At 44.5% G+C, this 14,001-nt stretch overlaps 1 protein-coding gene across 3 annotated transcripts in view; it reads right to left on the reverse strand.

Annotated features, from left to right (window-relative positions):
* The window catches only part of DENND5B (DENN domain containing 5B), a 91,301-nt gene extending 84,355 nt beyond the window's left edge, over positions 1-6,946 (reverse strand). For 2 of the 3 annotated variants that reach the window (XM_033162873.1, XM_033162872.1), the window contains exon 1: positions 6,705-6,945. In XM_033162873.1, the coding sequence (XP_033018764.1) occupies positions 6,705-6,825 (121 nt within the window). In that variant the 5' untranslated portion in view covers positions 6,826-6,945. Of the gene's footprint in view, positions 1-6,704 lie in introns of all 3 variants that reach the window. The other variant, XM_033162874.1, reaches the window with a different exon arrangement.
* Between the last annotated feature and the right edge of the window lie 7,055 nt (positions 6,947-14,001).

A 14,001-nucleotide genomic window follows, 5' to 3' on the forward strand; every position in this document is an offset into this window, starting at 1 on the left:
CAGTAATAAATTAACCATCACTCAGCAATCTATCCAAGGGCCAAAGGCTCCTCCTTCTCTGCTCTTGGACATAAAAAAGTGGTGTGGAAGGGTGTAAAATATGCTACCTGAAAGCCGTGCCATATGTTGGAAGGAACAAAAGCAGCTGCATTGTTACTGTATTGTTTTCTTTTAGCTATAAGCTGTTTGGGGGATCCTTCTGGATCGAGAGGCAGTAGGGAAGTCAGATAAATAATTACATTTGACACTTGAACCATAAGGATACAGTATTTTCATTCTCATTACTTCCTTTGCTCTTCTCCCCCCCCCCCCGTTAACGCTCCAGCCCAGAAGTCCACAGTCCACTTAATGCATCTGATGATGCAAGCTGCAGACTACAAAAGCTCATGTCATAGCAAATCATTTTAACATTGGCTCAGTGAAGAGGCTGAAGGAACATGATGCAATTCTACTGCTGAAGTTAAGCTAACTGACCCTAAGCGATGCCTGGATGGGAAATCAACAGAACATTGCATAAAGTTATTTGAAAAATACATGGGTGCACAACTATTATCACTGAGGCATACAGAGAATTGGTACACCTTGACCATGAAAATCTAGCAGATGAAGAGTTATCGAAACAGGGTCTTGTCCTGGAATTTATTTCAACTGGAATTTGATAATTCCTTAATAATAAAACTGTTTGAAGACTTTAAAACTGATCTCCCACCTGGCCAGAGTTCTTGGATTTTTTTATTTTTGACTTCTGGATATCACCAAGAACTCCAATTTCTATAGGAGAAAGGACTACAGCTCAGTGGGAAAATATATACTTTCCATGCTTAAGTTCCCAATTCTAATCCCCTATTGAAATATTCTCAGGTATTCTTCCTGGTATAGGGAAGAAAGAGACACCAGTGGGAGTACCCAACTAGCCAACACGTCCAATGCTATGGGATGATCGGAACTGTAATCCAACAACATTTGGAGGACGCCATGCTGGCTGCCTCTCATAGATGCTCAAGTGATTCAGCTTTGTAGGTTCATAAAAAATTAACTGCAAAATGGACCTTGTTTTTCTTATTCAAACAAGGCGTTCGGTTTCCTCTAAAAGTTAAGTGCTAATTTCTGTTTAGTCATACACCTGTAAAAAATGACAATGCTAGAATAACATGAATTTCCATTCACTGCCTCAGTCATGGAGGGCAGAGGTCACCGGGTTCCAGATGACGCTGGAATGCTGACTCACTTTGCCTGTCAGCAACTGAAGTGTCAAAGCACGACTCCTTTCCAAGCACGTTATAACACAGTCCCCCAAAGTTGTGCAAGGTCTGTTAGAATTAAGAGTTCAAGATTTCCGTTTCATCTGGCCAACAAAAATAGATTAAAATAGATCTGTTTTAATCTTCTACCCCCCCCCCCCAAGTCACCATATCCTGCTTTGAGAATAAGCCTTTGGTGTTTTTTAATTGTCTCATTGTTGTTTTATTTATTATCTAAATAGCCGCCTTCACCAGGATTCATGGAAAGGGTGTAAATGATAAATGAGGCCAATCCTATGCTCCCTGGGGGTGGGGGGGGGCAGGCAGCTGACAGTCTAGATTCAGCAGAAAGGCCACCAAGAGGGACCCTGGCTCAAAGCAAAGCTCTCCACCACAGTCCCACCATCCATGTTCTGCAGGCAGTGAAGGCCCAAATCCAAACCCAATTTCTTCTTACCCCAGCACGATGCCAAACATGCCCTGAAAATATGCCAACCACTGCAGAACAATGAACAATGAACCAGTAGCTCTCAAGGATTTGGATGTGGCAGTTGTTCCAAGGATTCACTCACTCATTCCCAGATGGAACCTTGCGCTTATCAGTAGCTGAAATAACTACCTATTCTTGTTTATACTGTCTTCCCTTCCCTTCTCCTCCACTGCCTCCCATGTCGGATTCTGCTCTGCAAGCCCTCTCATGTAGAAACCTGTCCATTAGGGCTTGCAAAGCACTGTGCACATTGAAGAAGGTATACAATAAAGAAAGCATTAATATGGACACTTCTTTTAGAAGCGAGTTTTCAATATTTCCCCTTTTAATCCACTATTACACAATAATAAATCAAAAATAGCTTGCAAAAACAAACAAAACCTTGAATCTCAACCCCGCCAACTAAATTTGCCAGGCCAATTAATCAACTAGAGCTTTATTATTTATTTATTTATTCATTCATTCATTCTGAAATTGACATCCTGCCAACCAGCCAGGAACGGCTCTCATGGTGACTATCAATACATTAAAAGCATTTATAGCTAAACAATATTTTAAAACTGTGCTTTTAAGCAAACACCAAGCTCATCTACAGCTTCCTTGAAAGGCAATCATTTAGTTGATTAATCTACCAATTAAGCCAATTAAAGCTTGCAGCCCAATTGTAAGAAACTGATGTTTTGGTGGGAGGACCAAGAACATGAATACTGTACATGAAGTTGTCTTATACAGGGTCAAACCACTGGTCAAGGCAACCCAGTTCTGTCTATTCTGACTAATGAGAGATTCCCCCAAATTCTCGGGGCTCAAGAGAAGTTTTTTCTTGTTCTCAATTAACCAACCACACACTTTATTAACTAACTGTGCAATCCTGTACAAGTCTACTAAGGTGTCAGTCCTATTGAGTTCAATGGAGCTTACTGCCAGGTTAAGTGGTAAAATGATAGGAAGAACTCTTGAGCAGCAAGCAGTCAGATGCACAAACCATTTACTGAACTTCAAAAGCGGCTGGTGATAGAACCATGGCCTTTGACTTGACTTCAGAAGGCCAACTCAAAGTTTTGGAATGTAATGAACGTAATGACATCTGTACACATTCTGCAAAATTGTAATATCCAACTTGATAAGCCAACCTGGCAAAGACCATCAGCAAGGAGGGGGCGGGGAATCTAACAGCATCTTTACTACTCATCAGCTTGAAAGCAAGTTACCGGTAGTATATAAAAGGTAACTTTAGACCAATGGTTCTCCAACCTGCTGTGTTTCTTTGCATTTAGCCTTCAGGATACTGCAAATCTTCTTTTGCAGTTCAGGAAACGGCAACAAGCATATTAACACTTACAAGCAGTGAGAACTTCCTAATCAACACCATCATGTAAATGCCCCTATTTTCAGAAAGAGGAATTGGAAATTACTCTAGTTAAAACTCCCAAAGGTCATACTATGCAAATCAACCCTGGTGTACCTTCAATGCTAGAGGAACCAGCAGGATTCTATTTCTGAAACAAGCATGTATGTAAACGGAAGCCATATTTCAGATTGAGACCAACACATTCAGGCTCCAGGTGGGAAACCAAAACCTTATTAGAATAGCTTTGATTCCGTCACAGATGTATACATTACATTAGATCATTTCATCACATAAATGGGCATCAAATTACTAAGAGTTACAATGTGCAACATATACAAAATGGCAATGTCAAATAAATTGTAAAGTTTAAAAATTATATAGAAACAATTTGCTAATTACTGCTTTTTTAAAATAAAAAAACAAACTCAAGGAGATTTCAAGTACATAACCCAGATTCAGCTCCAGCAATGCTTTAAAAGCAAAGTTACATGCAACTTATATGCACTAAAACACACAGAACTTCTAACTTTTTCTAATAAAGACTATGGGGAAGCAATTTCTGTGCTGGTACATTAACACAATCATCCCTTATCCCATATCAAATCCAACTGAATGCAATGAAGACAAGTGAAATCTATATTCAGGTATACATGGATCCTCTCAATAGAATCAGGGGCTACATGTTAAAGATTATGGCCCTAATCATTTGATTGCTTACCAGGTATTAGTACTCTGAAACCATCCCGTTTCAAGTCAAAAATGTCATCCACACAGCAAGTGAGCCACCAGCTCACTCATTAAGCGGCAAATTAGTTTTCTTAAAGAGCATGCAAAGAATTTAAATGAAGCTGACCTCAACTTCAAACAAAAGCTGAAGAATTCTTTATATGCATTGCTTTTGAAAATTTAAGAACAGTTCGCCATCATGAGACAGGCTAGTCAAGACAAATATCATTAAGAGCCTTTCAGAATTTCCTTGTGTCAAGTTAATAACCCTGAATTAAAACAAGTACAGCTATTTTCATTCCAAAAGCTTTACTAAAATTATTTAATTCAGCTTCAGAATTGGCCACAATGTTCATGCAAAAGGTAAGCAGGTAAATAGCTCAGGAGTGGGGAGACCTGTTTACTTCTAGATGCTGCTGGACTACAGCTCCCATCATTCCTGACTACTGGCCATGCTGGCTGGGCTGATGGGTGTTGGAAGTCCAACAATACCTGGAGGGCCACAGATTCTCTTTACCTGAATTACCACTTTAGTAACAATAGTCGATCCTGAAGTTGAGGCTCCAGTACTTTGGCCACCTCATGAGAAGAGAAGACTCCCTGGAAAAGACCCTGATGTTGGGAAAGATGGAGGGCACAAGGAGAAGGGGACAACAGAGGATGAGATGGTTGGACAGTGTTCTTGAAGCTACTAACATGAGTTTGGCCAAACTGCGAGAGGCAGTGAAGGATAGGCGTGCCTGGCGTGCTCTGGTCCATGGGGTCACGAAGAGTCGGACACGACTGAACGACTGAACAACAACAATAGCCAGCTACTTTTATTTCACATCCAAATGGATCCCGATTAAGTTTGAATACAGCTCTCCCTTTTTCTTTATTGGCTAGTCGTCATATTGCAGAATCTGAAAGAGTTTTCTGAACAAGATGCACAATTTAATTTTAACCTACTTTATTTCCAGAGATGCTAGTGCCATGTATCCAGCATAGGTCGTTTTTTAAAGGTGTCTTTGTAGTTTCTTACAACCCCCTTTCTATACAAGACTTTCTCCTACTTCCACAGCTAGCTATGCAGAGAAAAGCCTCTGGCATCTCTCCAGCTTTAAACCAGTTACAATTTATTTTTGACAAATCCTATTGAAATCACTCTGAATCATATGAGCAGTATTTTTAGCAGAATGCAACAAACACTTTCAGGATTAGGGATGATGGATAGACTCGTTTTTTAAATCATTCTCAAGCAAACTATTCCAGCTAAAAGGGCAATATACCCAGATTTCTGATGAGGGGGAGGGAGACCGGTCTGCTGTCTAAGCATTTGGATAGATAAAAATATAGGGGGCTTCGTCAAATTGGTAGCTAATGCAAAATAATGATTTTTACTAGGAACTATTGATTTCACTGGATTGTAGGATGACAGCCTATTGGGGGGAGGGGGAGTGAAAACACATTTCCTCACCGGAATTTTCTAGATTAAGCTTGTGTACATAGCCGCGTCTCTTAACTTTTGTAGGCTGCCTGGTACAATGACTAGCACAGAATGAGTAATATTTGCAGTGATGAACCTCAGCATGGGCCCAAACAATATCACAAGCTTACCTGCAATTTTGTAATGCATAATTCACACTGTTATGTAAAGAACTAGTGTGGTGTAATGGTTAAAGAGTTGGGACTAGGGCCTGGGAGACCAGGGTTCAAACACCTTGAGTTCCTTGGATAAAAGGTGGGATTAAAATGTAACAAAATGTATAAATAAATATCTCTTACTGCCCTTCCAATAATAATAATAATATATTTTAAAGAACCTAAAGCTGTGGGACAAAAAATAAAACAAAACATCTTAAGGTATGTTTTTCCTTTTAGCCAGCCAAAATACAAAACTGAAATATTAATTAGCATCATTCCGTCTGCTGGAAACAAGGAGTTTTAACTTGGCTATCTAATCCCAGCGCAGAGTGGCTTAAAGCAACCCCCTCCCAGCCCTCCAAACCCCGCCAGAGAACAGAAGCGAAAGCACTGCAGTCTCCCAAAGTAGTTACAAAGGTAGATTTCCCTGCTCTTTGGACCCAAGATAGCGGTCATTCGAAGGGGAGGTGATTGCAACAGCTACCGACATTCAAGACCTTCGCAAGGCCTGGTGGCAGCACAGGGCACTGGGGGGGTGGGGAAGAGGGAATAAAGCCCTGAGCCGCGAGGAGGAGAACTGCACTGAAACGTGGGTCCTCCTGGCAGTGACATAACCGAACCTGGCCACTGCAGTCTGGAGGCATCACGATTTTGGGAAGCGGGTGGAGGACGAAGAAGAAGGGGCAGGGAGAGCCAGGCTGGCTACTCAGATCTGGAGATCCGTGCATGGAAAAGCAATGCGGAAGGCGCTTGTGGAAAGGAGCACCGTTTCTTTGGAGGAGGGCTCCTCCTGAGATGTTGTGGGAGCGGGGTCGGGTGAGAGAAATTAAAAAAAAATAGCGGAGCTGCGAACACAAGAAGTAAAGTCTCCAGCAATGGAGCTTCGGGTGGTGTGTGCGCGGGGCCTGGCCGGCGCAATGTCGCCGCGCAGAGCGCAGACCCCCCGCGCTCCAACCCGGGCGCAGATGGAGACAGCGCGCACGCAGCCATCGAGTCGTATTCGCTCTCTCCGCCGGGGTGGGCGCAGCGCAAGCGGGGCAGGAGCCGGAGAAGGTTCCAGGCGATCCTCAGGAGCAGCGCACAGCCATGGAGGGGAGGGGATGCGAGCAGACTCCGGGGGGAGGCGCTGGAAGAGAGGGAGCAAGGCAGCGGCTGACCGGGGCCGAGCAGGGACTGTGTGCCTCGCAAGGAGAAATGGGGACAGGATCAGGCTCCCCCCCCCCACAGACCATCCCAGCCCCCGTCTTTGTCTCCCTTTCCCTCCTCGCCTTACCCGCCAGCTCGTCCGGCTCCAGCCCGCTGTCGGCATCGATCCCGCACAGCACGAAGTAGTGCGCAAAGCGGCATGGTGCCGAGCCCGAGCCGGGCCCGGGGGGCGCCGCGCTGCCGCTCATCCCTCCGCCGGCGTCTGCGATCTCTCTCGGGCAGGATCCCAAGCAACAGGGGCAGCGCCGCTAACGCATCAGCACCAGCAGCCGCGCTCCTTCCATGGCGCAAGTCCGCGCGGGTGACGGCCTCCTTCGCCGAGGGACGCACGGCCGAGCAGGAGGAAGACGCGGCGCCGGCGGTAGTGGCAACAGCAGCGGTGGCGCCCCTCGGTCAGCTGAGGCTGCAGCCGGCGCTCGAGCCCCGCTAGGCACCGTCCCGCCGTCGCCTCTGCCGCCTCCCCCTGCCGGTCAGACGCTAAGCCGCGCCGCGGGAGGGAGAAGGAGCGCACCGGCCGGCTTCCGCCCCGCCTCCTCGGCGGGACATTTAAATCACACTTGGCGCAGGAAGCGAGGCTCGGCAACCCAAGCCCGGGATTGGTTTGGTTCTCAGCCGCCTCGCGGACCACACGAATTGTTTTCCTGCCTGTTGTAGCAATTGCAATGTACTATGCTAGAGCCCAGATGCTGTATGGTTTTTAACTGTATTTTTAATGCCTCTCCTGTTTCTCTTGTTGCATTACCATTTGAATCCCATAGAATACAAGGTATAAGAAGCAATCAGAATACAATTTAAAATCATGAAGAATATTTACTACAGGCTTGCCATGGATCATCTGAGTGAAGCAAATACTGTATGCACAAGGAAGAAGTGAAGAGGCACTGAGCTAACAAAACAAGGAGGACAACAGTGGTCAAGAAGCCAAAGCAGAGAAAATGCCACCTCATGAGAAGAGAAGACTCCCTGGGAAAGACCCTGATGTTGGGAAAGATGGAGGGCACAAGGAGAAGGGGACGACAGAGGATGAGATGGTTGGACAGTGTTCTCGAAGTGACTGGCATGAGTTTGGCCAAACTGCGGGAGGCAGTGGAGGATAGGGGTGTCTGGTGTGCTCTGGTCCATGGGGTCATGAAGAGTTGGACACGACTGAATGACTGAACAACAACAAGCTGACCAGAAGCAGGGCAGATCCGGAAGGCCGAGAGCAGGATGGCTCCTTCCTCACATTGCTTGTGCAACACAAAAGCTGTCCCTTACTCCACATATCTGTCTACCAAAAGTGGCAAGTGAAGCTCAGACAAATGCAGAGACATGAGAGATAGACAGGCAGGCAGGCAAGATAAAAAGGCTGAAATGGATCTGCGCCTTTGGCCTGTAGAAAACTGCCACCCCTGGATCCATTCCAGCCCTTTTCTTCTGCCTGCAACTCACTTTACTCCACTTGATCCCCTTTAATAAATTAAATAAAAATAGTGTGTGTTTTGGCACACTTGGCCCACCCCCTGAGCACACCTGGTACAGCCCAAAGTGTTGTTTAGGTGCAACATGATTTTAACGATGATCACATTTAGGAATAAAAAACTAAGGGTTTTGCATTCCAAAATAACCTTGGGTTACTCCAGATTACATTTCTGTATATCCTAGTACAAGAGTCGGAAACCTTTTTCAGCCTGAAGGCCACATTCCCTTCTAGATGTTGGAAGATGTTTGGTGATTCCACAGGAAAAGGCACTGTTTCTTAATTCTAAGGGCATTATTTGGCTGTCTGGCTAAAGATTTTTAATCATGCTACTTAAGTAACCTTAGCAACGCCAGAATATCTCTGCTTTCTATGGCTAATCTTTTGTCTTGATTTGATCAAATCACTTAATCTCAGCAATTATCAAGTTAAGTGATTTGATCAAATCAAGACAAAATATTTGTTTTCATACTGCGTATGTTAATCAATTTACCAGTGCCAGGTTGTCAGTGCTGTCTTTTCTTTTTTTCCTTTTTTTTTGCAAATTGTTCCCTGCCCTACTGTTAATACAATCATCTCAGCATTTGTTACCCATTTAGAAGGTTACTGTAAAATATTAAAGGCACACCTATTCAACATATATAAATTTAAGCTTTATCACTGACTGTAACTTTTGTATCCCATTGCCATTCAAACCCCACCTTACAATTTTCCCTTTACTGTATATGCCTATGCCTGGCTGCTAAGATTTCATGTAATGCATCTGATGAAGTGAGGTTGAATTTGTTAGTCTCTTAAAGCACTGCAAGGCTCTTTGCTTGTTTTTACTGTACTTTGCTCTGTAAGCCCTCTTGCAATAGGACTGCTATTGAGGTCAGGGAAGAATGCACCTCCTCATACTGGATTGCTTGGTAGTCTGTTCTGTGGCTGTGTGTGGCAGTTCAGTTTCTATGTGTAGTATGTATTTATAGGACTCCTTTAAGGGCTATCACAAGTTGCTGAACTTCTACACCCTTGTTGTTGCCTACAGCTGTGTGAATTAGATTCTCTGCTATGTATTAATTCACAGTTTAGGACTAAATGCATGCAAGCTGAGAGCAGTTTCTGGGAACTGGCTTATGGGAACATGTGTTCCAAAACTGAAAAGAGAATGGTGAACATGGAAGAGGGAAACAGGTCTGGTGTGTGGTCGGGAAGACCTTGGGCATGTCAAATATGGGAGCGGAGCTTTGAACACAACCTCAAGCTACATTTAATGACAAGACACATATTTGAATGTCTAAAAGGAGCACACCTAGAAAACACCTCTGCCTGAGACATAAGAGCTTTGCTAGATCAGGCCAAGGGTTCATATAATCCAACATCTTGTTCTTATGGTGACCAGCTGGATGCCTATGCAAAGCCTATAAGCAGAAGCTGGGTTCAACAACAAGTGGGAGGGGGGAAGAGAGAGAGAAAGAAGTAGGAGCAGAGTACAACAGCGCTCTCCTCACTTAGGATTCCCAGCAACTGGTGTTCAGAGACATGCTGCCTTGACAGTGGAGGTAAAAGATGCTGGGGAGCAACTGCTAGACCAGGCAGACAGGTCCTGAATTATATTGACTTTCCATTTGATTCTGTCTGAATTTACTTCCAGGGGTAAAAAAAAGTAGGTATACCCACTTACAGAGAAGTAAGCACTATTGAACATATTGGGACTTACATTTGAATAAGCATGCATAGGATTAGGCTAAAATCCTAATGCACACTTATCTAAGAGTGATAATGTTGAATTTTAATTTAGTAAACCTCAGGTGTGCACTGAATGGCTCAATCAATTCTAAGTACTGGTAAACCACTGGCTCAATCATTTGCACACTTAGGTTGGCCTGTTGTCTTACCTAAGTGGGTTGTATTTTGAGTAAATATGCAAAGCTCTCTTAGGTGTGTTAGTCACACAGCTCTTTGCATCCTGGCACCTCTGAACAAACCAAGTTAAGCAGGGCCTCTTGTCTGAATCTAGTCACAATCTTTACAGGTATTTCAGATTGCAGCATAACTAGAGTTGGGTGTTTTTCATAGCAAGAGAGGAAGTGTTCCATTTTTAAGTATGAGTTTTTGTCAGCAAGAAAGTTGCCCCTGAAAAAAAAAGTTAATTTCCAAGGGGTTTGGGCAGTGGCAGAGGAAAGGACGCCTGCCCTACAGCTGAGGGGGAGGCGGGGGAGAGACTCCAAGCATCGGAGAGGCTCGCCCCGCCCCCATGGGCGCAGATCGCCCCACCCCATGGGCGGCTTGCCCTGCCCCTGGCTGCAGGACACACCCCCACACCAGGCACCCAAGCGGCTAGCTCGGGGGTCAGCAAACCTTTTCAGCAGGGGGCCAGTCCACTGTCCCTCAGACCTTGTGGGGGGCCGGACTATATTTTGAAAAGACATATGAACGAATTCCTATGCCCCACAAATAACCCAGAGATGCAGTTTAAATAAAAGAACACATTCTACTCATGTAAAAACACGCTGATTCCCAGACCGTCCACTGGCCGGATTTAGAAGGCGATTGGGCCGCATCCGGCCCCCGGGCCTTAGTTTGGGGACCCCTGGGCTAGCTACACCGCTGGTTTGGGGTATTTTCAGATTCACAAAGATCAGCATCAGAGGCTCTTGCTCCTTTGTCAGGTATCAGGCACTCAGCCTTTCCTGTAATGGCACTGCCATATTTCCCTGCTTTAAAAAACCCTATCAATTTTGCACTGTTTTATGCTGTCTCCTTTGGTTTTAATGTTGCTGATGCATATGAAACTGCCTTATACCAGGACATCCTATTGTCTATTTAGCTCAGCACTGTTTGCTCCAGCTGGAAGTTGCTGCCAAGGTTTCTGCAGATATGTTTCCCACCATCTTTCCTATGGAGAGAGCAGGAGCTTGGCTGGAGACTGATGTATTTTAAGGTAAAGGGACCCCTGACCATTAGGTCCAGTCGCGGACAACTCTGGGGTTGTGGCACTCATCTCGCTTTATTGGCCGAGGGAGCCGGCGTACAGCTTCCGGGTCATGTGACCATGGCTTTCCTTCCTGCCGGAGCAGTACCTATTTATCTACTTGCACTTCATACTTCCGAACTGCTAGGTTGGCAGGAGCAGGGACCGACAATGGGAGCTCACCCCATCACGGGATTCAAACCATCGACCTTCTGATCGGGAAGCCCTAGGCTCTGTGGTTTTAACCCACAGCGCCACCCACTGTGTTATTCTTGCCATAATTGCAATATACTATATATATTTTTCTTTTGATAATAATAATAATAATAATAATAATAATAATAATAATAATAATAATGATGGGTTATACATAATTTTGCAAACAGGAAGGGGGTACGTGCTCAGTTAACTAACACACACAAAATGCATGTTTATTTTGGAGTAAGTTACACTATGTCCAAAGCTGTTTGCTTCCCATCACATCTGTTTAGGATTGCAGCCTAGTTTTGGGATTGCACCTCAGCAATTGCAGTTCAGCTACTTACTGCTCAACTCTATTTTGGCAGCATCATCTTTTGTATTATAAATTAACATCTACTCCTGGATTAACCTTTTGCCTGCAGTAATTATCAGCTCCATTCAAACATTCATCTTTGATTCATGGCCAGTTCTGGGACAGATGGAATAAGAAGGTTCAGCTATAGAGACATTTTTTAACCCAATTAATTGCATTTTTTTATTGCAGTGACTTATTTCCCCCTTTGAATTTTCAGTTCTAGTTTCCTGCATTAATAGTAACATTTTTCCTTAATCTCCTCTGAAGCCTTTACCTTTCAGAAGCTGCCAGCCTAAATTGGGTCAAAAGCTGACACATATATTAAAATCTTTTTGGTTTTGCCATATAGGATCAGACCATTTGTCAATCAAGCCCTATCTCATGCCTAGAAATAGTTTTTTAAAAACCCATTTTTAATTGTAGCGGCATACAACTGGGAATAAATCTTTCAATGTTCACCAAGGCTTACTCACTGATAAATTCTGAAAGCAATTCTAAACTTACTTATTTGTTAGTTTTCCAGTGATGAGGACCCTGTCCTTTGGTGTCATTCTTCCTACAAGTCCTGTCTGTCAGCCAAGAACAAATACCGGTATATTTGACAAGTCAGGACTGCCCCACCCCTTAATCTTTAAGATTAAAATTGTACCCAAGCAATTCACTTTATATTTGACCCTATAAGCCAAGGAGAGCACCCAAGCTGGCTGACACCCAACTCTTAAGGAGCAAAACTTTTGCCTGCAGCCACAATGCTTACAGTAATTTGTTGAAATGTAGAAGTCATGCTAATGATAGGACTAATGCAAGCTTCTCTAGAAGCCTATGTTGAAAAACTGCTAAATGTAGCCAATTTGAATTTGTTTTAGCCACAACACAAAATCAGTACAAAATACGTTATGAAAGCAGTTGTACTTGGTCACATCCATACCATACATTTAACACACATGGTTCCCCCCCCAAAAGAATCCTGGGAACTGCCGTTTGCCCCTCATACAGATACAATTGCCAGCACACTTAGCAAACTACAGTTCCCAAGATTCTTGTGGGGGAGGGACCCATGCGCTTTTAATGTATGGTGTAGATATGACCTTAGTTGTAGAGCTTTAAACGATACGCAGCTAGATGCATAAAGCAGCTACCTTTGACACTGTGATGCTGGGGGGAAATGGAAATTTAAACAGCCGTTACCAAAGTTAAAACTGAAATATAGACACCAGTTTGTAATCGGAACAATGAGCGGTTTAGAGCTGCTACAGCAGCAGCCCCTGCTATTACCCCAGGGAACGAGGGGTAGTCCGAGGCCGTTCAAATGCTGCTGGACTCCCATCAGACTCAGCCAGCAGGACATAAGGCCAGGATTGAGTTGTAGTTGTAGTTCAGCAACATATGGCTGGACACAAGTCCTCCACCCTTGCCCTATAACAATTCTTCATTATAGGGTTGCCATATTTCAAAAAGTGAAAATCTGGACCCAAAAGTTGGGGGTGACACATCGGGGGCGGCCCCACCCCCTGGGCTTTTTTAAAAACTTTTTTAAAAAATGTATTTTTTTTTTCTTTTTAGGCTATTTTCGGCACTGCCGGGGTGGAGCCACAGGGGTGGCCAGCGAGGAGGGGTGTCACCCCCCCTCGCTGGCCGCCCCTGCGGCTCCGCCCCGGCAGCGCTGAAAATAGCCCCCCCCCCTTCCAGCGGCAGAGTTCGGCATGGAGGCAAGGGGCTAAGAACGCCCCTGGCTCTTATTTCACGTTGAACAACGTCACTGTTGCGTTGTGGATGTCTGCATAGAATGTACAGCCTGTTTTCCAGAAGCACAGAAAAAAAGCTCCACCCCTCGCAACTCAGGTCATTAACAACATGAGAATAGTCTGCTGGATCAGGCCACTGGCCCATCTAGTCCAGCATCCTTTTCTCACAATGGCCGACAGATGCCTATGGGAGGGAAACCAGAGAGCAGAACATAAGCACAACAGCACTCTCCCCTCCCATTCCAGCAACTGGTATGCCTCCAACTGTGGAACTAATCACCTTTTAAAGCCTTCCAAGTCAGGGGCCCCCACTGCCTCCTGGGAGAGTTCCACAGTTTGACTGACTATGCACTGCTTGAAGAAGTGCTTTATGTGTCCTACATCTTCCAACAACATCTTTTCTCAACAAAGACCAACTCTTCCCACCTCTGTAAAGGGCTGGAAGGCTATGGAAATGCAAAGCCTCCTGACTCAAGTTAAATCCTGCAATTGTCATGTAAATGCAGACAATCCAAATTGTTGGCATCCATCTGTTGACAAGCCCCATCTGCCCCTCACTTCCCTCTACAGTACATGCAGAAAACTGCCTTCTTGAAAGGAAGGCGAATGAAATCCATTGTTATTATAATTAATTCATTAAATGTATAT

Source organism: Lacerta agilis, chromosome 10 (genome assembly GCF_009819535.1).
Source record: "Lacerta agilis isolate rLacAgi1 chromosome 10, rLacAgi1.pri, whole genome shotgun sequence".
NCBI lineage: Eukaryota > Metazoa > Chordata > Lepidosauria > Squamata > Lacertidae > Lacerta > Lacerta agilis.